Source organism: Pseudophryne corroboree, chromosome 1 (genome assembly GCF_028390025.1).
Source record: "Pseudophryne corroboree isolate aPseCor3 chromosome 1, aPseCor3.hap2, whole genome shotgun sequence".
NCBI classification, from domain to species: Eukaryota; Metazoa; Chordata; class Amphibia; order Anura; family Myobatrachidae; genus Pseudophryne; species Pseudophryne corroboree.
In genome coordinates, this window is record NC_086444.1 from 204,562,320 (window position 1) to 204,585,110 (window position 22,791).

A 22,791-nucleotide genomic window follows, 5' to 3' on the forward strand; every position below is an offset into this window, starting at 1 on the left:
TGTAGACACACTTTGTTTAATGTACAAAGTTATAAAAAATATTGGCTAAAATTACCTTCAGGCTGGGTGTATAAGGTGTATATGAAACATAAATGCATTCTGTGCTTAGACTTAGGTCCCATCACCATGATATCTCATTATGGTATGCAATTATTCCAAAATACGGAAAAATCCGATATCCAAAATACCTCTGGTCCCAAGCATTTTGGATAAGGGATACTCAACCTGTAACTCTTTCACATTGCCATAAATAGCCCGGTTATTGCACGTGAACGGGCAGCAACCCGAAATATAGTGCAGTATGAAAGCACCCGTGTGGAAATTACCCAGGTCGAGCAACCCAGCATTTCGGCACGGGTAGCGAGCAGGGTTGAACATGGGTTCAACCCAACTCGCAGTGCAGTGTGAACGGGTAAGCCGGGTCGATGCAACCCGGGACCTGTTCACAAGGTCTTATCTTCAAGCACCAACTCAGGACGTGTCAGTGGTGAAGTCACCAACCCAGCAATAAGCCAGGTCGGCCCGCCAGTCTGAAAGGGGTCTCAAGCCAGGTCGCATCCGGGAAGGAAGGATCTCTGCACAAAATCTTACACAGGTACAATTCCAAGCAGCAAAAAATAGCCCATATTCCGTACAAGCTGATTGTAGAAGAATAACAGTCTCTTAAATACAGTGGCAGCATAAAATATAATTGATGTACAAGAGAGAGACCCTCTTTAAGATAAATTAAAATTGAAATAAAATACCCACTATGGGTAATACCTCAATCTCTGTGCCTGAAACGGTTATCTAAGCCTCAATTATAATCATCTGCTATAAAAAAAAGGGATAATATCTAAACTGCATCATTTTGAACATGATATTGAACTACTTCAGGAAAATTATAGTTAAGGAAAATGAAATGGATAGTTCAAATAAAGAACTTCAACACAGAACAGACGACTTAGAATAGAACAAGACGACAGAATCTTAAGAATACAAGAAGCTGTACGGACACATACATTTATGCATATGGTAACTTTCAGGATCCCTCATTTCAGAGCTATTATCGCTATAGGGAGAAAGGGAGCACACGGTTAAGACTGTCGGTTCTACTCGGTCTTGTGTTTCCTTAGCCTTAGGAAGTCCTAGCTTTCCTCTAATTGACCACGAAGGTAACATGGGGGACGTTTCAGAAGTAACCAGGCCACAGTCCACTTCTTTTTCTACCAAATAGACCTCATAAAGCTGAGGGGAAGGTAGCTACAATCCAGTGATATGTTTGCGACAGGGAGGTGTCCAAACTGCTTATCTTTGCAACAAGGAGGAGAAGCCATCCCAATACATTCTCAGTACAAACAAATGTAGCAAGTGGAAGATCACACCAATAATATAGAGTTTTAAAACAAAAGGTTCTAAATTCCTTGATGCCTTCCCAGTCCCAAGCAGCAATCAAAGGACAGGGCAGTTTACCTAAAGGAATGGCATCTTACTTCCCCAAAGGAAGAATCTAACCAAACATTAGGAACCACTCCTCAGAGACCCTATACCTCTGGCAGGTTAAAGGAAAATAAAACCAGCATAAGTTATATTGACAGATGTGTCTCTCAGTGACGAAGGAACAGACATCCAGTCTTTTACCTCGAAACAGGGCCGTTCCAATAAAATAATATAAATAGGATAGAGGAAGTAAGGGGCTCTAAATAGAATTACAATACTAATGTCTAATATTTATTGATCACTGTATTTTGTTCATTGATATGTATATTCAGTATGGTTTGCAGCCAGTATCTGAATTCCATTAAGGAAAAATAAAATCTAGAAAACACATACATTATGCAAACACTAATTTGAAAAGCATCAACCAACACATACTGTAGTGCTGTACTTGAAGCAAGCAAGAAAACATGACTTACCAGACTTAATGTAGTGCAAGCTAAGTACTTCCAGCGAGTAACAGATAGAGGGGTACAATGCAGTCATGTGGTTACATGTCTCCTTTAACTTTGCTTCTTCGTGCGGCATCTGATACACACAGATAAGTAGAATGTTAGGAAACTGCAGCTCCTGCAATGTGGAACTGAGCACTGCATAATGCATAGACTACAGGAGAAACGAGATTCACTTAAAGATGCAGTGCTCCTCCGCTATCATTACAGTTTATGTTGCAGAACCTGTCTTACATGACTTCATTGAATACAGTAATATGTACAGTTTTATACTTGTCTATTATATTTCTTTATTCAGTATTAGCTAATGGCTGAGGAATAATAAGATTTTAAACCTACCGGTAAATCTTTTTCTCCTAGTCCGTAGAGGATGCTGGGGACTCCGTAAGGACCATGGGGTATAGACGGGCTCCGCAGGAGACATGGGCACTATAAAGAACTTTAGAATGGGTGTGCACTGGCTCCTCCCTCTATGCACCTCCTCCAGACCTCAGTTAGAGAAACTATGCCCAGAGGAGATGGACAATACGAGGAAAGGATTTTGTTAATCTAAGAGCAAGATTCATACCAGCCCACACCATCCACACCGTATAACCTGGAATATACGCAACCAGTTAACAGTATGAACAAAAACAGTATCAGCTAAAGACTGATCTCAATTGTAACATAACACTTATGTAAGCAACAACTATATACAAGCCTTGCAGATTTTGTCCGCACTGGGACGGGCGCCCAGCATCCTCTACGGACTAGGAGAAAAAGATTTACCGGTAGGTTTAAAATATTATTTTCTCTTACGTCCTAGAGGATGCTGGGGACTCCGTAAGGACCATGGGGTTTATACCAAAGCTCCAGACCGGGCGGGAGAGTGCGGACGACTCTGCAGTACCGACTGAGCAAACACAAGGTCCTCATCAGCCAGGGTATCAAACTTATAGAACTTTGCAAAAGTGTTTGAACCTGACCAGGTAGCCGCTCGGCAAAGCTGTAAAGCCGAGACGCCTCGGGCAGCCGCCCAAGAAGGAGGCCACCTTCCTAGTGGAATGGGCCTTTACCGAATTTGTTAACGGCAATCCTGCCGTAGAATGAGCCTGCTGAATCGTGTTACAGATCCAGTGAGCAACAGTCTGCTTCGAAGCAGTAGCGCCAACTTTGTTGGCTGCATACAGGACAAACAGTGCTTCTGTTTTCCTAACCCGAGCCGTCCTGGCTACATAGATCTTTAAGGCCCTGACTACATCCAGGGACTTGGAATCCTCCAAGTCACCCGTAGCCACAGGTACCACAATAGGTTGGTTCATATGAAATGAAGAAACCACCTTAGACAAAAATTGAGGACGAGTCCTCAACTCTGCTCTATCCACATGGAAGGTCAAATATGGGCTCTTGTGAGACAAGGCCGCCAATTCGGACACCCGCCTTGCAGATGCCAAGGCCAACAACATGACCACCTTCTAAGTGAGAATTTTCAATTCAATCGTTTGAAGAGGTTCAAACCAGTGAGACTTCAGGAAGACAATTCCTTCTGAAAGAAAATAGACAGGGACGAAATCTGTACCTTAATGGAGCCTAATTTTAGGCCCATATCCACTCCTGTCTGTAGAAAGTGGAGAAAACGGGCCAGATGGAAATCTTCCGTAGGAGCATTCTTGGCTTCACACCAAGAAACATATTTCTTCCAGATACGGTGATAATGTTTTGCCGTCACCTCCTTCCTAGCCTTTATCAGAGTAGGGATGACTTCCTCCGGAATACCTTTCCCAGCTAGGATTCGGTGTTCAACCGCCATGCCGTCATAAGTCTTGGAACACACAGGGCCCCTGTTGTAACAGGTCCTCCCTGAGAGGGAGAGGCCACGGATCTTCTGTGAGCATCTCTTGAAGATCTGAATACCAGGCCCTTCGAGGCCAATCTGGAACAATGAGGATTGTTTTCACTCTTTTTCGTCTTATGATTCTCAATGTTTTTGATAAGAGAGGAAGAGGGGGGAACACATAGACCGACTGAAACACCCAAGGTGTCACCAGGGCGTCCACCGCTACTGCCTGAGGGTCCCTTGACCTGGCACAATACCTCCGAAGCTTCTTGTTGAGGCGTGACGCCATCATGTCTATGTGAGGAATTCCCCAAAGACTTGTTATCTCTGTAAAAACGTCTTGATGAAGTCCCCACTCTCCTGGATGGAGATTGTGTCTGCTGAGGAAGTCTGCTTCCCAGTTGTCCACTCCCGGAATGAAGACCGCTGACAGAGCGCTTACGTGATTTTCCTCCCAGCTAAGAATCCTGGTGGCTTCCGCCATTGCCACTCTGCTCCTTGTCCCGCCATGGCGGTTTACATGAGCCACGGCTGTGACGTTGTCTGATTGAATCAGAACCGGTAGGTCGCGAAGAAGATTTTCCGCTTGTCATAGGCCGTTGTATATGGCCCTCAATTCCAGTACGTTGATGTGAAGACAAGCCTCCTGGCTTGACTATAGCCCCTGAAAATTTCTTCCTTGTGTGACTGCTCCCCATCCTCGGAGGCTTGCGTCCGTGGTCACCAGAACCCAGTCTTGAATGCCGAACCTGCGACCCTCTAGAAGGTGAGCACTTTGCAGCCACCACAGAAGAGACACCCTGGTCCGGGGGGACAGGCTTATCTTCTGATGTATTAGTAGATAGGACCCAGACCACTTGTCCAGGAGGTCCCACTGAAACGTCCTTGCATGAAACCTGCCGAAGGGGATGGCCTCATAGGCTGTCACCATTTTCCCCAGAACTTGAGTGCATTGATGAACAGACACTCTTTTTGGTTTTAGCAAGTCTCTGACCATGTTCTGGAGGTCCTGGGCTTTTTCCATCGGGAGAAAAACCCTCTTCTGTTCCGTGTCCAGAATCATGCCTAGGAATGATATGACACCATAAAATCCCCCCTTCCAGACTGGAGATCACAGCCCGGATTCCATCTTGAATTTGAACTTTTTCAAGTACAGGTTTAGGGATTTTAGATTTAAAATGGGTCTGACCGAACCATCCGGCTTTGGGACCACGAACAGGGTCGAATAGTACCCTTTCCCCTGTTGGACTAGGGGAACCTTGACAATTACTTGCTGTTGACACAGCTTTTGAATTGCAGCTAACACTACTTCCCTCTCTGGGGAAGAAGTTGGCAAGGCCGACTTGAAAAATCGGCGAGGGGGCACCTCTTCGAATTCCAGTTTGTAGCCTTGGGATACAATATCCATCGCCCAAGGATCCACGTCTGACAGAACCCAGACCTGGCTGAAGAGTCGAAGACGTGCCCCCACCGGTGCGGACTCCCTCAGTGGAGCCCTAGCTTCATGCGGTGGATTTAGTAGAAGCCGGGGAGGACTTCTGCTCCTGGGAACCAGCCGGAGCAGGTGCTCTCTTCCCTCTACCCTTACCTTTGGCGAGGAAAGATGAGGCCCGACCTCTTCTGGACTTATGCGACCGAAAGGACTGCATCTGATATTGTGGAGTTTTTCTTTTGCTGTGGGGGAACAAAAGGCAAAAAGATAGATTTACCCGCGGTAGCTGTGGCTACCAGGTCCGCGAGACCTTCCCCAAATAAAACTTCACCTTTGTATGACAAAACCTCCATATGCTTCTTTGAGTCGGCATCACCTGTCCATTGGCGGGTCCACAGGGCTCGCCTAGCAGAAATCGCCATGGCGTTGGCTCTCGAACCTAGTAGCCCAACGTCTCTTTGAGCGTCCCTCATATACAAGACTGCGTCTTTAATGTGACCTAAGGTCAATAAAATGGCTTCCCTGTCTAGTGTATCAAGGTCAGCTGACAAGGTATCTGTCCAAGCTGCAACTGCGCTACACACCCATGCCGATGCAATTGCCGGTCTGAGTAAAGTACCCGTATGCGCATAAATAGATTTTAAAGTAGTTTCCTGTCTGCGATCAGCAGGATCCTTGAGGGCTGCCGTGTCCGGAGACGGTAGCGCCACCTTCTTGGACAGGCGCGTTAAAGCCTTGTCCACCCTGGGTGAGGATTCCCAACGTACCCTGTCCTGTGCAGGGAAAGGATATGCCATAAGAATCCTCTTGGGAATCTGCAGTTTTTTGTCTGGAGTTTCCCAAGCTTTTTCAAATAACTCGTTCAGCTCATGAGATGGGGGAAAGGTTACCTCAGGTTTCTTTTCCTTATACATGCGCACCCTCGTGTCGGGGACAGAGGGGTCATCTGTGATATGCAAAACATATTTTATTGCCATAATCATATAATGAATACTTTTGGCCACCCTTGGGTGTAACCTCGCATCATCGTAGTCGACACTGGAGTCAGAATCCGTGTTGGTATCAGTGTCTGCTATTTGGGATAGGGGACATTTTTGAGACCCAGAAGGGCCCAGTGACCCAGTCGAAGCCGTGGATTGACTCCCTGCTTTTTCCCTGGACTCTGCTTTGTCCAATCTCTTATGTAATAAGGTCACATTTGCATTCAAAACATTCCACATGTCCATCCAATCATGAGTCGGCGTTGCCGACAGAGACACCACAATCATCTGCTCCACCTCCTCCTTAGCTGAGCCTTCCGCATCAGACATGCCGACACACTCGTACCGACACCCCCACACACACAGGGATATAGTTATAAAGGGACAGTTCCCCAATAAGGCCCTTTGGAGAGACAGAGAGAGAGTATGCCAGCACACACCCAGCGCCAACTGACACTGGAAAATAATGTCCCAGATAATAGCGCTTTTATATTAAATGACTGTGTAATACACTCACTGCGCCTTACAAGTGCCCCCCCCTCCTCTTTTCAGCCCTGTGTCACCGTGTTCAGCAGGGGAGAGACCGGGGAGCCAGCTTCTCTGCAGATCTCTGTGGAGAAAATGGCGCTGGTTAGTGCTGAGGGAACAAGCTCCGCCCCCTCCAGCGGCGGGCTTCGGTCCCGCTCAAAGTATCACAAAACTGGCGGAGGATTTATAGAATTACTGCCTCCGCAGCCTCTAATCTCATAAATGCCAGATTTAGAGGTGTTTATTGCTGCCCAGGACGCCCCCCCTGCGCCCTGCACCCATCAGTGCCCGCTAGTGTGTGTAGTGTGTGGGAGCAATGGCGTGCTTACCTCAGGGAAGATCTGAAGTCTTCTGCCGCCTATGAAGTCTTCTTTTCTTCTTATACTCACCTGGCTTCCATCTTCCGGCTCTGCGAGGAGGATGGCGGCGCGGCTCTGGGACGATCAGCGAGGGGAGACCTGCGTTCCGACTCCCTCTGGAGCTAATGGTGTCCAGTAGCCTAAGAAGCAGAGCCTATCACTTAAGCAGGTCTGCTTCTCTCTCCTCAGTCCCATGATGCAGGGAGCCTGTTGCCAGCAGTGCTCCCTGAAAATAAAAAACCTAACAAAATTATTTTTCAGAGAAACTCAGGAGAGCTCCCCTGTAATGCACCCAATCTCCTCTGGGCACAGTATCTAACTGAGGTCTGGAGGAGGGGCATAGAGGGAGGAGCCAGTGCACACCCATTCTAAAGTTCTTTATAGTGCCCATGTCTCCTGCGGAGCCCGTCTATACCCCATGGTCCTTACGGAGTCCCCAGCATCCTCTAGGACATAAGAGAAAGAAGGTTATAAAGTTAAACTTGTGTTAATGATTGTGTAGTAAAGGGGTAAAGGTTCTAGGATAAGAAATAGCATACAATAGGCGGAATTCAAATGTTGCCTCCAGCTTCCGGCCCCTATCGCACCGCCAGCAGCTATACAAATGTTGCTGCCGACGGGCGCGACATCAGCATATCAGCTCGCTACACGCAAGGGTGGCCAGCTGAAATGCTTGAAAAGTGACCCATTTGGTCGACCAAACAGGACTTTTTGCGATCGTGCCCATGACATAAATTGTCTTTAGCTGCGTAACTGCTATGGGCGCAATAGGGGCGATAATGGGGGTCAATTGAATATTCTCCTCGATCTTCTGTCATTTAAGACGGGAGCTTGGGTGCGATATATCAATAGAATATCGCCCAACGTGTTACTACTGCTGGTACTGTACCCCAGACAGGTTGCATTAAATGATCCCTGTGCAGATCCTTTATGTTGGACAAATTAATGCCACAGGGGAGCCTTCTTTCATATTTGGTGTACCTTCTCTATGATGCTTCTGCTTTAGGACAAAATACACAGATGCCGTAACTCGACGATGATAGCTTGGATCCCTAAATACTCATATCAGAAGCTTCAATTTAACTTTTCTTTCATATAGTATCAGCCACCAAATCTCTGACTATGCAGCGCTGAAAACAGATGGAATCACCTTCCATTCCAGTAGTCAAGAGCCACGTCTGGCACGTTGCATGCGGAAAAAAAAGATTACCTACTACCTGCACAGCAGACAATGTCTACATAATAATTCCTGGCTTTTCAATAAAAGGCGCTCACACCTCCTTTCAAACCTCAGCCTTTCCTCCATAATGGCCCTTATTCCTCCTTCAGAGAATCTAAAATTCTTAGAGGAGTATCTAATTAGCTGCGATAATGCGGTTTTCACGGAATGCAAATAGCTGCAAAAAGTTTATTGCAAATTTCTCTTTACCATCTCTGTGCAGGTGATAAGTAGTGCAAAATCTCTATTTTAAAGGTACAAATATGAGGATTTGGTTCAGAATTCCTGGGACTCCCCCTGAATGACTCGCTAGGCACTAAGATTTTTTTAAATTATTTTTGATTGGGCAATAATGACATGTCCTTTTTGGTATCAAAAAATACATAGTGATGGAAATTGGGTTACAAGGTACGGGACAGGTATATTGGGATGCTTTATGAGTGGGACAAGTGTTTTTAGACTTGCAGATGGGAGTAATCGGTCTGTTTCCACATATAACCATTTTTATGTAACCCAAAATTTGATGAGGCCACTAATTTTGCTGAAAAAATTAGTTTGACTCAATTTAATTACACCAAATATTTTTTATTATGGCCGCTAATAGACTTCTCTAATGTTTTCCTATATTAGTTTGGCTTTTTTGGGGGTACAGGCAGATTACCCCATTTTCTCCTATACTTATCTTTGGTTTTAACAATTATTGCGCGAATCCCAGTTTCGTCATTTTGGAGTAGGACAGGTGCGAAAAACGGGAGCGTGCAGTTGATGACAAGCTGTTTTTTCGAGAGATAGGTGCGATAATTTTAGCCGCTATCGTGGAACGCATTATCGCGGCTAATTGGATACCCCCTTTACAACAAGTGACAGTACTCAGCACCTGAAAATACATTCATAACCTACTGTACTTTGTAATTCCTTCTCCCAACTCTCCATTTTCCCTGGGGCCTGACTACATGAGGTTATGGCTTCTTTGTTTTCAGGTTTATATTTTTCCTACAAATATCAATTGTGCACTTTTTTCTGCAATATTTCCACTTTTTGCATGAGTACTACCAAAATAAACTTGAAAAAAAGAGAAGAAAAAAAAAAAAGTCAAGGATAATGGTCATGAGCAATCAAACATATTTTCAAAATAATTGAAGTTGCAATCTGTTTAATTTGACCCCGCACGTAAGTATATGTTGTGCTTTTAGCTCTAGTATACTGTAGAATATTCTCTGCCGGACTACAGATAATTTACCTTAGACAGGACAAGAATGTATTGCTGGTATAGTGTCCTGTGTTCTTCTCCTGGTATCTCATCCAGGCAGGAGAAGGCATTTTCAAAGGCATTTAAGAACTAAAATAGACACAGGTTGGTTATTTGTATAGTGAAAGCAATTGCAAATAAAATACATATACCAAATATCAGCACTTTACTTCAAGTGCACTTCATATGGATGAACTTCTCTCCAATAACTACAGCCAAAAATAGCACAATGCTTGGAAGAGTTGTGCCATCCATAAACTAATCATGTCTGCGGCAAACCCCAAGCAATCTGGACTGCTAATGAGAAGACAGGTAAAAGTATTTCTGGGTAGTTTTCTGTATATCTTCTTTAACGTTCAAAGAGAAAAAGCTTCCACCTTGGGTGAGATCTCCCAAGTCTTTATGTCATCCTCTGTAAAAAGATAAAAGATCCTTAAACTTCTTTGGAACCTGGAACTTTGAGTCAGGCTTCAGCCAAGCTTCTGTGAACACGGGGGGGTCATTCCGAGTTGTTCGCTTGTTGCCGATTTTCGCTATGCTGCAATTAGTTGCAAATTGCGCATGCGCAAGGCACGCAGGGCGCATGTGCTTAGTTATTGAACACAAACTTTAGGTGTTTTGCTGTGGCTTCTGCGGCGCTTTTCAGTCGCACTGCTGTTCGGTAAATGATTGACAGGTAAGGGGCGTTTCTGGGCGGCAACTCACCGTTTTCCCGGCGTTTGCTAAAAAAACGCAGGCGTGTCAGGGAAAAACGCGGGAGTGTCTGGAGAAACGGGGGGAGTGGCTTGCCGAACGCAGGGCGTGTTTGTGACTTCAAACCAGGAACTAAACGGACTGAGCTGATCGCAATTCGTGAGTAGGTCTGGAGCTACTCGGAAACTGCTAAGAATTATTTATTAGCAATTCTGCTAACCTTTCGTTCGCTATTCTGCGAAGCGAAGATACACTCCCAGAGGGCGGCGGCCTAGCGTGTGCAATGCTGCTAAAAGCAGCTAGCGAGCGAACAACTCGGAATAAGGGCCACCTCCCCAAAATGTGAGACAGCTGGGAACACGGAGACCTATTTCTTCTTGCGCTTGAAGTAAGAGGTTAAACTGGCCTCGGGAACAACGGAATACTGTCATTGCAAAATCTGATGGACTGCTTCAATTAGAAGAGCTACACCTGAACTGGGGTGGAAATCCACCTCCCAAGCAGAGGTATCATCCCAATCAGGATCTATTTCCCTTTCCTCCTGGAAGGAAGGGGGAGATTCTGAATCCTCTTTAGGCAATTCATGGGGAGACTGTAAAGTCTATCTCTTAGTGGCTGAAGCCCCTACAGACGCCACTCTGAGAGACACCTGCCCATATTACGGGCCCATAGTGACTCTACAGAGGGATGATACAGGTTGCGACTGAGCACAGGGCATCTCACTAGCCTGAGCCTGACTAAACTCAGCTATAACGTCCGCCATAGACCTGGCCCCATCAGGCATCACAGTCTGCTCTGCAGAATACCTGAGCTGTGAGGCATCTGACTTTTGGTCCCTAAAACAGCACCAAACGCCAGAGCCTAAGTACAATAGCCTGGGTTCAGTGTTTGGTTGCGGAGCCTAAATCAGCGCCGAATGCGGTAGCCCTAGAACATCTGGTTCTGGAGGTGGAGGGGGGGGCAAAGCTAATGAGGCACCCGGAAGTACCAGCCCCTTGATGGACAGTTCGCTCCATACCACTGCTGCCGCTGACATGACTCATGAGTCCTGTTGCCGGAACAGCACAGAGAAAAGGTGACCCGGCCGTGGCTTAACAGGAATCGTGTGTGCCAGGAGACAGAGCCCCAGTGACTGCTCACGGTTTGGTGACTGCAGAGGCCAGGAGAGTGAGGTCTCAGGCTCCAGCAAGCCTCTGATGCTAACTGTCCACACTCTGTTAGTGTTTGCCACCTGTAAACAGGGGCTAAGCAACCAAATGAAAAGGAAAATCAACCAAATAAAGCCTAACTAATAGCTAAGCTTTAGAAATTGTGCCTTGCTCCCAGGCACTAAAACAAGACTGAGAGGCTGCTGGAAGTGGTAGGGGTTATATAGGGGAAGGAGCCAGCTTTTAACTGTTTTAGTGCCAGGTACTAATGGTCATACACATAACCCAGAGGTAAAGGAGCGTCCCCAAGATGGATGATAGAGGAATAGTATGTTCCTGTGCATAATGCTACTATGTTATACACTCACCATAGTATCAATAAAGGTGAGTCAGCTACTTACAGGGATCACCCTCAAGCCATGAAATGATTTCAGCAAGGTCTCACAAATGAAGGATTATGCATAATCCGCAGTGCATGCTTTTCACCACACTTCCATTTTACCATCCCTTCTGGTCGTGGTTTATTAAACACATTGATCTCGAACGTGCTCATCTCCTTTCTTAAAGCAAACTGTAATCTGACCTATTTCATCTCACTGTATGCACCACACTGTGCAGCCTTTATCATTTTGCTTTTTTAAGTTCTCGGAACATTAAATAATGATACTTTCCCCTCTTCTTCCATCAGCATTAAGATGATTTCCTCTGCTGTCCTTAGTTTTGCTAATTTCAAAATGTTTGAAATACTGTTGGCATTATCTTTTCAAATGATTCTGAATTGCTGGTTTTTACATGCTGCTGTATTGTGTAACTAGGTGTGTGCGGAGTGTGCCACCGCACATAGTGTTGTTGGCGGCACTTAATTATCTGTTTTAATTACTTTCATTTGCAGCTTCCCCACTTTTTGAAGCCCAGCAACTCCTAGCCGCCCCTGTCTCCTACTCACACCCCTTCCATCGCTAATACCTACACAACATTCATAAACTTAACTTGATAGCTCTTTGTTATTCAGTCACACTGTCCTTTATTACATTTCAAGATGCTGACATACCCAGGATTCGAGCCCACTGCCTGTGGCATTGCAGTCAGACACTCTATTCATTGAGCTATCTGCCCTTTAATAGAAAGCTAGGGAATTCTAGGCTAGAGAATTCTAACAATTTGAAGCTTACCTTGTACTCTGTGAAAAAATTATCAGCATTGCGGCTGAACAGATCTATATAGTGTGTGGCTGCAACAGATTGGATGTGTGGCTTCACACTACATAGATCTGCTCAATTGCAATGTTTTTTTTTTTTTACAAAGCACATGTAGCTTCATAGAAATCTCTTGGTTTATATGCTGGATCAAATAGCTCAATGAGTAGGGTATTTGACTGGAATGCAATAGGTTATGGGTTGGAATCCTGGGTATGGCAGTTTATTGAAATGTGTTGTTTAATAAAGGTTACTGTTACTGAATACCAGCAGGCTCTCAAGTTAAGTACATGAGTATGGTATAAAGACTATTTGTATCCAATTCCATTATCTTGCACTGCTCTATAAATATGTGAATAATATACAGGGTGTTCGGAAAGTCACTGTGCACTTTTTATAAAGCAGTGAAAACAGTGGAGTAGTGAAGCAGTGGAGAAGTTCCCATGGCAACCAATTAATTGTTCCGTATAATTTTATTATATGCAAATTAGAAATGTTACCTCAATGCTGATTGTTTGCCATGGGCGACTTCTCCACTGCTTTACGAAAAGTGCACAATGACTTTCCGAACACCCTGTATATAACCTGTAATATATATATATATATATATATATATATATATAATATATATATATATACACACACACACAGTATATATATATATATATATATATATATATATATATATATATACACACACACATACACACGTGTATGTATATATATATATATATATATATATGTACACACACACATACACACAATGTATATATATATATATATAAAATAAGAATTTACTTACCGATAATTCTATTTCTCATAGTCCGTAGTGGATGCTGGGGACTCCGTAAGGACCATGGGGAATAGCGGCTCCGCAGGAGACTGGGCACATCTAAAGAAAGCTTTAGGACTATCTGGTGTGCACTGGCTCCTCCCCCCATGACCCTCCTCCAAGCCTCAGTTAGGATACTGTGCCCGGACGAGCGTACACGATAAGGAAGGATTTTGAATCCCGGGTAAGACTCATACCAGCCACACCAATCACACCGTATAACCTGTGATCTGAACCCAGTTAACAGCATGATAACAGAGGAGCCTCTGAAAGATGGCTCACAACAATAATAACCGGATTTTTGTAACAATAACTATGTACAAGTATTGCAGACAATCCGCACTTGGGATGGGCGCCCAGCATCCACTACGGACTATGAGAAATAGAATTATCGGTAAGTAAATTCTTATTTTCTCTAACGTCCTAAGTGGATGCTGGGGACTCCGTAAGGACCATGGGGATTATACCAAAGCTCCCAAACGGGCGGGAGAGTGCGTATGACTCTGCAGCACCAAATGAGAGAACTCCAGGTCCTCCTCAGCCAGGATAACAATTTTGTAGAATTTTACAAACGTATTTGCTCCTGACCAAGTAGCTGCTCGGCAAAGTTGTAAAGCCGAGACCCCTCGGGCAGCCGCCCAAGATGAGCCCACCTTCCTTGTGGAGTGGGCATTTACAGATTTTTGGCTGTGGCAGGCCTGCCACAGAATGTGCAAGCTGAATTGTACTACAAATCCAACGAGCAATAGTCTGCTTAGAAGCAGGAGCACCCAGCTTGTTGGGTGCACACAGGATAAACAGCGAGTCAGATTTCCTGACTCCAGCCGTCCTGGAAACATATTTTCAGGGCACTGACAACGTCTAGCAACTTGGAGGCCTCCAAGTCCCTAGTAGCCGCAGGCACCACCAATAGGTTGGTTCAGGTGAGACGCTGAAACCACCTTGGGGAGAAACTGAGGACGAGTCCTCAATTCCGCCCTGTCCAAATGGAAAATCAGATAAGGGCTTTTTCAGGATAAAGCCGCCAATTCTGACACGCGCCTGGCCCAGGCCAGGGCCAACAGCATGACCACTTTCCATGTGAGATATTTTAACTCCACAGATTTAAGTGGTTCAAACCAATGTGACTTTTGGAACCCAAAACTACATTGAGATCCCAAAGTGCCACTGGAGGCACAAAAGGAGGCTGTATATGCAGTACCCCTTTTACAAACGTCTGAACTTCAGGGACTGAAGCTAGTTCTTTTTGGAAGAAAATTGACAGGGCCGAAATTTGAACCTTAGTGGACCCCAATTTCAGGCCCATAGACACTCCTGTTTGCAGGAAATGTAGGAATCGACCCAGTTGAATTTCCTCCGTCGGGCCTTACTGGCCTCGCACCACGCAACATATTTTCGCCAATTGCGGTGATAATGTTTTTGCGGTTACATCCTTCCTGGCTTTGATCAGGATAGGGATGACTTCATCCGGAATGCCTTTTTTCCTTCAGGATCCGGCGTTCAACCGCCATGCCGTCAAACGCAGCCGCGGTAAGTCTTGGAACAGACAGGGTCCTTGCTGGAGCAGGTCCCTTCTTAGAGGTAGAGGCCACGGATCCTCCGTGAGCATCTCTTGAAGTTCCGGTTACCAAGTCCTTCTTGGCCAATCCGGAACCACGAATATAGTGCTTACTCCTCTCCATCTTATCAATCTCAGTACCTTGGGTATGAGAGGCAGAGGAGGGAACACATACCCTGACTGGTACACCCACGGTGTTACCAGAGCGTCTACAGCTTATTGCCTGAGGGTCCCTGAACCTGGCGCAATACCTGTCGAGTTTTTAATCATGTGGAAGACTTCTGGGTGAAGTCCCCACTCTCCCGGGTGGAGGTCGTGCTGAGGAAGTCTGCTTCCCAGTTGCCCACTCCCGGAATGAATACTGCTGACAGTGCTATCACATGATTTTCCGCCCAGCGAAGAATCCTTGCAGCTTCTGCCATTGCCCTCCTGCTTCTTGTGCCACCCTGTCTGTTTACGTGGGTGACTGCCGTGATGTTGTCCGACTGGATCAACACCGGCTGACCTTGAAGCAGAGGTCTTGCTAAGCTTAGAGCATTGTAAATGTCCCTTAGCTTCAGGATATTTATGTGAAGTGATGTCTCCAGGCTTGACCATAAGCCCTGGATATTCCTTCCCTGTGTGACTGCTCCCCAGCCTCGCAGGCTGGCATCCGTGGTCACCAGGACCCAGTCCTGAATGACTAATCTGCGGCCCTCTAGAAGATGAGCACTCTGCAACCACCACAGGAGGGACACCCTTGTCCTTGGTGACAGGGTTATCCGCTGATGCATCTGAAGATGCGATCCGGACCATTTGTCCAGCAGGTCCCACTGGAAAGTTCTTGCGTGGAATCTGCCGAATGGGATTGCTTCGTAGGAAGCCACCATTTTACCCAGAACCCTTGTGCATTGATGCACTGAGACTTGGCTCGGTTTTAGGAGGTTCCTGACTAGCTCGGATAACTCCCTGGCTTTCTCCTCCGGGAGAAACACCTTTTTCTGGACTGTGTCCAGGATCATCCCTAGGAACAGAAGACACGTCGTCGGAACCAGGTGCGATTTTGGAATCTTGAGAATCCAATTGTGCTGCCGCAACACTACCTGAGATAGTGCTACACCGACCTCCAACTGTTCCCTGGATCTTACCCTTATCAGGGAATTGTCCAAGGAAGGGATAACTAAAATTCACTTCCTTCGAAGGAATATCATCATTTCGGCCATTACCTTGGTAAAGACCCGGGGTGCCGTGTACCATCCATACGGCAGCGTCTGAACTGATAGTGACAGTTCTGTACCATAAACCTGAGGTACCCTTGGTGAGAAGGGTAAATTTTGACATGAAGGTAAGCATCCTTGATGTCCCGAGACATCATGTAGTCCCCTTCTTCCAGGTTCGCAATCACTGCTCTGAGTGACTCAATCTTGAATTTGAACCTCTGTACGTAAGTGTTCAAAGATTTTAGATTTAGAATCGGTCTCACCGAGCCGTCCGGCTTCGGTACCACAACAGTGTGGAATAATACCCCGTTCCCTGTTGCAGGAGGGGTATCTTGATTATCACGTGCTGGGAATACAGCTTGTGAATGGCTTCCAAAACTGTCTCCCTGTCAGAAGGAGACATCGGTAAAGCCGACTTTAGGAAACGGCGAGGGGGAGACGTCTCGAATTCTAATTTGTACCCCTGAGATATCACCTGAAGGATCCAGGGGTCTACTTGCGAGTGAGCCCACTGCGCGCTGAAATTCATTGAGACGGGCCCCCCACCGTGCCTGATTCTGCTTGTAAAGCCCCAGCGTATACTGAGGGCTTGGCAGAGGCGGGAGAGGGTTTCTGTTCCTGGGAACTGGCTGATTTCTGCAGCCTTTTTCCTCTCCCTCTGTCACGGAGCAGAAATGAGGAACCTTTTGCCCGCTTGTCCACGAAAAGACTGCACCTGATAATACGGCGTCTTCTCATGTTGAGAGGCGACCTGGGGTACAAACGTGGAATTCCCAGCTGTTGCCGTGGCCACCAGGTCTGAAAGACCGACCCCAAATAACTCCTCCCTTAATAAAGCAATACTTCCAAATGCCGTTTGGAATACGCATCACCTGACCACTGACGTGTCCATAACCCTCTACTGGTAGAAATGGACAACGCGCTTAGACTTGATGCCAGTCGGCAAATATTCCGCTGTGCATCACGCATATATAAAAATGCATCTTTTAAATGCTCTATAGGCAAAAATATACTGTCCCTATCTAGGGTATCAATATTTTCAGTCAGGGAATCCGACCACGCCAACCCAGCACTGCACATCCAGGCTGAGGCGATTGCTGGTCGCAGTATAACACCAGTATGTGTGTAAATACCTTTTAGGATACCCTCCTGCTTTCTATCAGCAGGATCCTTAAGGGCGGCCATCTCAGGCGAAGGTAGAGCCCTTACAAGCGTGTGAGCGCTTTATCCCCCCTAGGGGGTGTTTCCCAACGCACCCTAACCTCTGGCGGGAAAGGATATAATGCCAATAACATTTTAGAAATTATCCGTTGTTATCGGGGGAAACCCACGCATCATCACACACCTCATTTAATTTCTCAGATTCAGGAAAACTACAGGTAGTTTTTCCTCACCGAACATAATACCCCTTTTTTGGTGGTACTCGTATTATCAGAAATGTGTAAAACATTTTTCATTGCCTCAATCATGTAACGTGTGGCCCTACTGGAAGTCACATTCGTCTCTTCACCGTCGACACTGGAGTCAGTATCCGTGTCGGCGTCTATATCTGCAATCTGAGGTAACGGGCGCTTTAGAGCCCCTGACGGCCTATGAGACGTCTGGACAGGCACAAGCTGAGTAGCCGGCTGTCTCATGTCAACCACTGTCTTTTATACAGAGCTGACACTGTCACGTAATTCCTTCCAACAGTTCATCCACTCAGGTGTCGACCCCCTAGGGGGTGACATCACTATTACAGGCAATCTGCTCCGTCTCCACATCATTTTTCTCCTCATACATGTCGACACAACGTACCGACACACAGCACACACACAGGGAATGCTCTGATAGAGGACAGGACCCCACTAGCCCTTTGGGGAGACAGAGGGAGAGTTTGCCAGCACACACCAGAGCGCTATATATATACAGGGATAACCTTATATAAGTGTTTTTCCCCTTATAGCTGCTGTATAGTTAATACTGCGCCTAATTAGTGCCCCCCTCTCTTTTTTTAACCCTTTCTGTAGTGTAGTGACTGCAGGGGAGAGACAGGGAGCTTCCCTCCAACGGAGCTGTGAGGGAAAATGGCGCCAGTGTGCTGAGGAGATAGGCTCCGCCCCTTTTTCGCGGACTTTTCTCCTGCTTTTTTATGGATTCTGGCAGGGGTTAAATGCATCCATATAGCCCAGGAGCTATATGTGATGCATTTTTTTTGCCATCCAAGGTGTTTTTATTGCGTCTCAGGGCGCCTCCCCCCAGCGCCCTGCACCCTCAGTGACCGAAGTGTGAAGTGTGCTGAGAGCAATGGCGCACAGCTGCAGTGCTGTGCGCTACCTTGTTGAAGACAGGACGTCTTCTGCCGCCGATTTTCCGGACCTCTTCTGCCTTCTGGTTCTGTAATGGGGCCGGCGGCGCGGCTCTGGGACCCATCCAAGCTGGGCCTGTGATCGTCCCTCTGGAGCTAATGTCCAGTAGCCTAAGAAGCCCAATCCACTCTGCACGAAGGTGAGTTCGCTTCTTCTCCCCTTAGTCCCTCGATGCAGTGAGCCTGTTGCCAGCAGGTCTCACTGAAAATAAAAAACCTAATCTAAAACTTTCACTAAGAAGCTCAGGAGAGCCCCTAGTGTGCACCCTTCTCGTTCGGGCACAGAGATCTAACTGAGGCTTGGAGGAGGGTCATGGGGGGAGGAGCCAGTGCACACCAGATAGTCCTAAAGCTTTCTTTAGATGTGCCCAGTCTCCTGCGGAGCCGCTATTCCCCATGGTCCTTACGGAGTCCCCAGCATCCACTTAGGACGTTAGAGAAATATATATAGAAAGAATAGAGGCGGCACTCACACAGACTTTTGCAGGTGTAGAAAGGTCAGTTTAATGTACCGACATGTTTCGGGGACTTGCCCCGTCCTCAAGGCCCTGAAACACGTCGGTACATTAAACTGACCTTTCTACACCAGCAAAAGTCTGCGTGAGTGCCGCCTCTATTCTTTCTACATGCATATGAGGTAATACCTCTGGGAGGGCACCGCAGTTTCTATACCTTTACAGAGGAGTGCCGGGACTTTCTGTGCATATATATATATATATATATAGCAACACAAATTACCGGCACTCACTATCTCATATGTAGAATACCCAGGTGCCCTCCGTCACTTTCGTGTATATAATCAAACTGTATACCGGCGGCACTCAAACGGGACTTATACAGCAAATAAGAAAAGGAAGAGACAAAGCTCTTAACTTTGTTAACGTTTCAGATTTATATCTTTCGTCAGAACAGCATATACATAATAATCCACATACCTTTATACCCTTCACCACCACCCGTGCATAGCGTCCCTCATCCGTCCCCCGCCGGCGCGGTATACAGTTTGATTATATATATATATATATATATATATATATATATATATATATATACACACATACACTCACAGACACCGCACACACACACACACACACATATATATATATATATATATATATATATAATATGGGGAAGGGCATCAAGCATGGGCTTTCTCTGGGATCAATGTTGTCATGCCCCCCTTCCCCACGTGGCATGCGCCTTATTCTCTTTCTGGCACAGGGCACCAAAATGACTAGTTATGGCTCTGGCTACGAGTAGACTATTCTCTTTCACACCCACATTGTTTTAGCAATTTTATAAACTATTAATGAAAAAGCAAACCATATACATTCAGAACAGTTCTATGCCAGTAGCATTCAGAGGCAGCTGTCACTATACAGGTGCTTCTGAGTACACCAGTGGTGCACCAACCTATATGAGCTCATTAACAACACCCAGAAAGACATGACCAATGAAGAACACATGGCAGATGACTGTCATAAAATAGGATTTTAATTACCTACCGGTAAATCCTTTTCTCGTAGTCCATAATGGATATTGGGGAGACTTAGTATGATGGGGTATAGAAGGCGCACTTTAAATTTCTTCACTGGGTGTGCTGGCTCCTCCCCTCTATGCCCCCTCCCACAGGCAGTTATAGGTAAAACAGAGCCCGCAGGAGAAAGGACATATATGAGAGAAGGAACATGATAACAAAGAGTGGTGAGATTTAATAACAGCACACCACTAACATATAACAATAACAGCAACAGCTGAACAGATAACCACATAACAGAGAACCTGCAGAAAAGTCAACGCACTGAGGCGGGCGCCCAATATACCTTATGGACTACAAGAAAAGGATTTACCGGTGGGTAATGAAAATCCTATTTTCTTTAGCATCCATAAGGGATATTGGGGAGACTTAGTACGATGGGGACGTCCCAAATATTCCAGAACGGGCAGGAATGTGCGGAGACTGCTGCAGCATCGCCTGCCCAAACTGGGTATCCTCTTTGGCCAGGGTATCAAACTTGTAGAACTTCACAAAGGTGTTCTTCCCCGACCAGGTAGCAGCTCGGCATAGTTGCATGGCCGAGACTCCACGAGCAGCCGCCCAGAAGGAGCCCACCGATCTTGTAGAGTGGGCCTTCAGAGACTTAGGAACAGGGAAAGCTGCCGACACATAAGCCTGTTGGATAGTAAGCCTAAGCCAACGATCAATGGACTGCTTTGAAGCAGGACAACCCTTTTTCTGTACATCGTAGAGCACGAACAAGGAATCCATCTTTCTGATCCGAGCCGTTCACTTGACATAGATCTTCAAGGCTCGCACAGCATCCAATGTCTCCGGAGAAGCAGAAGTATCAGAACTGGAAGGAAACAAAATAGGTTGATTCAGGTGAAACACAGAGACAACCTTCGGCAGAAACTGCTGCCTAGTCCTGAGCTCTGCTCTGTCCTCGTAAAAGATCAAGTATGGACTTTTACACGATAAGGACCCCGACTCTGAGACACGTCTAGCAGAAGCCAGGACCAGTAACATCACTGTCTTCCACGTGAGGTACTTGTCTTCTACTGTCATCAGAGGCTCAAACCAGGAGGACTGTAGAAATTCCAACACCACATTTAAATCCCAGGGTGCCGTAGGTGGCACAAAAGGAGGTTGTATGTGGAGTACCCCTTGCAAGAAGGTCTGAACTTCTGGCAACAGTGCCAATTTTTTCTGGAAGAAAATGGAGAGAGCTGAAATCTGGACCTTAATGAAAACCAGACTTAAGCCCTTATCCACACCTGCCTGCAGGAATTGTAAGAAACGACCCAAGTGGAACTCTGCAGGTGGATACGTGCGTTCCTCGCACCAAGAGACATATCTTCTGCAGATATGATAGTGTTTTGACGTCACAGGTTTCCTGGCCTGAACCATGGTAGCAATAACCTTTTTGGAAAGGCTCTTGTGAGCTAGGATGTTCTGCTCAACCTCCATGCCGTCAACGAAGTCGCCGTAAATCCGGGTAGACGAACAGTCCTTGAAGAAGAACACTTCTTAATGGTAGAGGCCAAGGGTCTTCGACGGACTTGTCCAGAAGATCCGCGTACCACGCCCTCTGAGGCCAATCCGGGGCAATCAGAATTGCCTGGACTCCTTGATTTCTGATTCGCTTGAGCACCCTTGGGAGTAACGGAATCGGAGGAAACAGGTAGACCAACCAGTAAGGCCAAGGCGACGTCAGTGCATCCATTGCCCTCACCTGAGGGTCCCTGGTTCGTGAGCAATACCAGTGAAGCTTCTTGTTGAGACGAGAAGCCATCATGTCAATCTGCGGGCAGCCCCACCGGTGGATGAGCTGTTGGAAAACCTGATGTGGAGTCCCCACTCCCCCGACTGGAGATCGGGACGACTCAGTAAGTCCGCTTCCCAGTTGTCCACACCCGGAATGAAGATTGCCGACATTGCTCTTGCATTTCCTTCCGCCCAGAGGAGTATCTTTGACACCTCTCGCATGCAGGCTCTGCTTTTTTCCCCTTCTTGTTGATTGATGTACGCCACTGCTGTGGCGTTTTCCGACTGAACTTGGATCGCGTAATCCGTGAGCAGAGGAGAGGCCTGAAGCAGAGCATTGTAGATCGCCCGAAGTTCCAGAATGTTGATCGTAAGGAGGGCCTCTTGGGCTGACCACCTGCCGTGGAACTGTGCCCCTTGGGTGACAGCACCCCATTTTTGCATCTGTCGTGAGGAGGGTCCAATCCTTAATCCCATAACTCCGGCCTTCCAGTAGGTTGGAGGACTGCAGCGACCACAGGAGCAACTACAAGGCCCTGCGTGCCGACACTGCCATGGCAGAAGTCCGAGCATTAATATTCCTCATCTCCTTGAGGGAATCACAGAGAACACGGGTAGTGTCCTGAATGTGCTTCAAGAGGATTACCATAGTAACTAAGGGTATATCCCTTGAGAGGCCCCCCTGAATTTGAATGGCTAAAGAATGAATAGCATGTGTCATCCAGCAACCCGCAATGACCGGTCTTTGCGATATACCGGCTGCCATGAGACTTTAGGGTAGTCTCAATCTTCCTATCCCCAGGATGGAGCACGGGGCAGGCAGCACCGCCTTTTTTTGACAGGCGAGAGACGGAGACATCCACCCCAGGGGGTTCCTCCCAGAATTTTCTACCTTCAGGAGTAAATGGGAAAGTGCGCAAAAACTTTTTGGACACTTGGAATTTTTTGTCTGGATTTTTCCAGGCCTGTTTGAATAAGTCATCTAACTCTGGAGAATCAGGGAAAATTACATTAGGCTTGTGTAGTATGCTGTGATGCAGCA

At 46.5% G+C, this 22,791-nt stretch overlaps 1 protein-coding gene across 4 annotated transcripts in view; it reads right to left on the minus strand.

Moving 5' to 3' along the window:
- The window catches only part of SKIC3 (SKI3 subunit of superkiller complex), a 441,476-nt gene that overhangs the window by 401,901 nt on the left and 16,784 nt on the right, over positions 1–22,791 (minus strand). For all 4 annotated transcript variants that reach the window (XM_063964031.1, XM_063964029.1, XM_063964032.1 and 1 more), the window contains exons 7-8: positions 9,503–9,601; positions 1,896–2,004 (exon numbers count right to left, since the gene is read on the minus strand). In XM_063964031.1, coding sequence (XP_063820101.1) covers positions 1,896–2,004; positions 9,503–9,601 — 208 coding nt within the window. The remainder of the gene's footprint in view (positions 1–1,895; positions 2,005–9,502; positions 9,602–22,791) is intronic.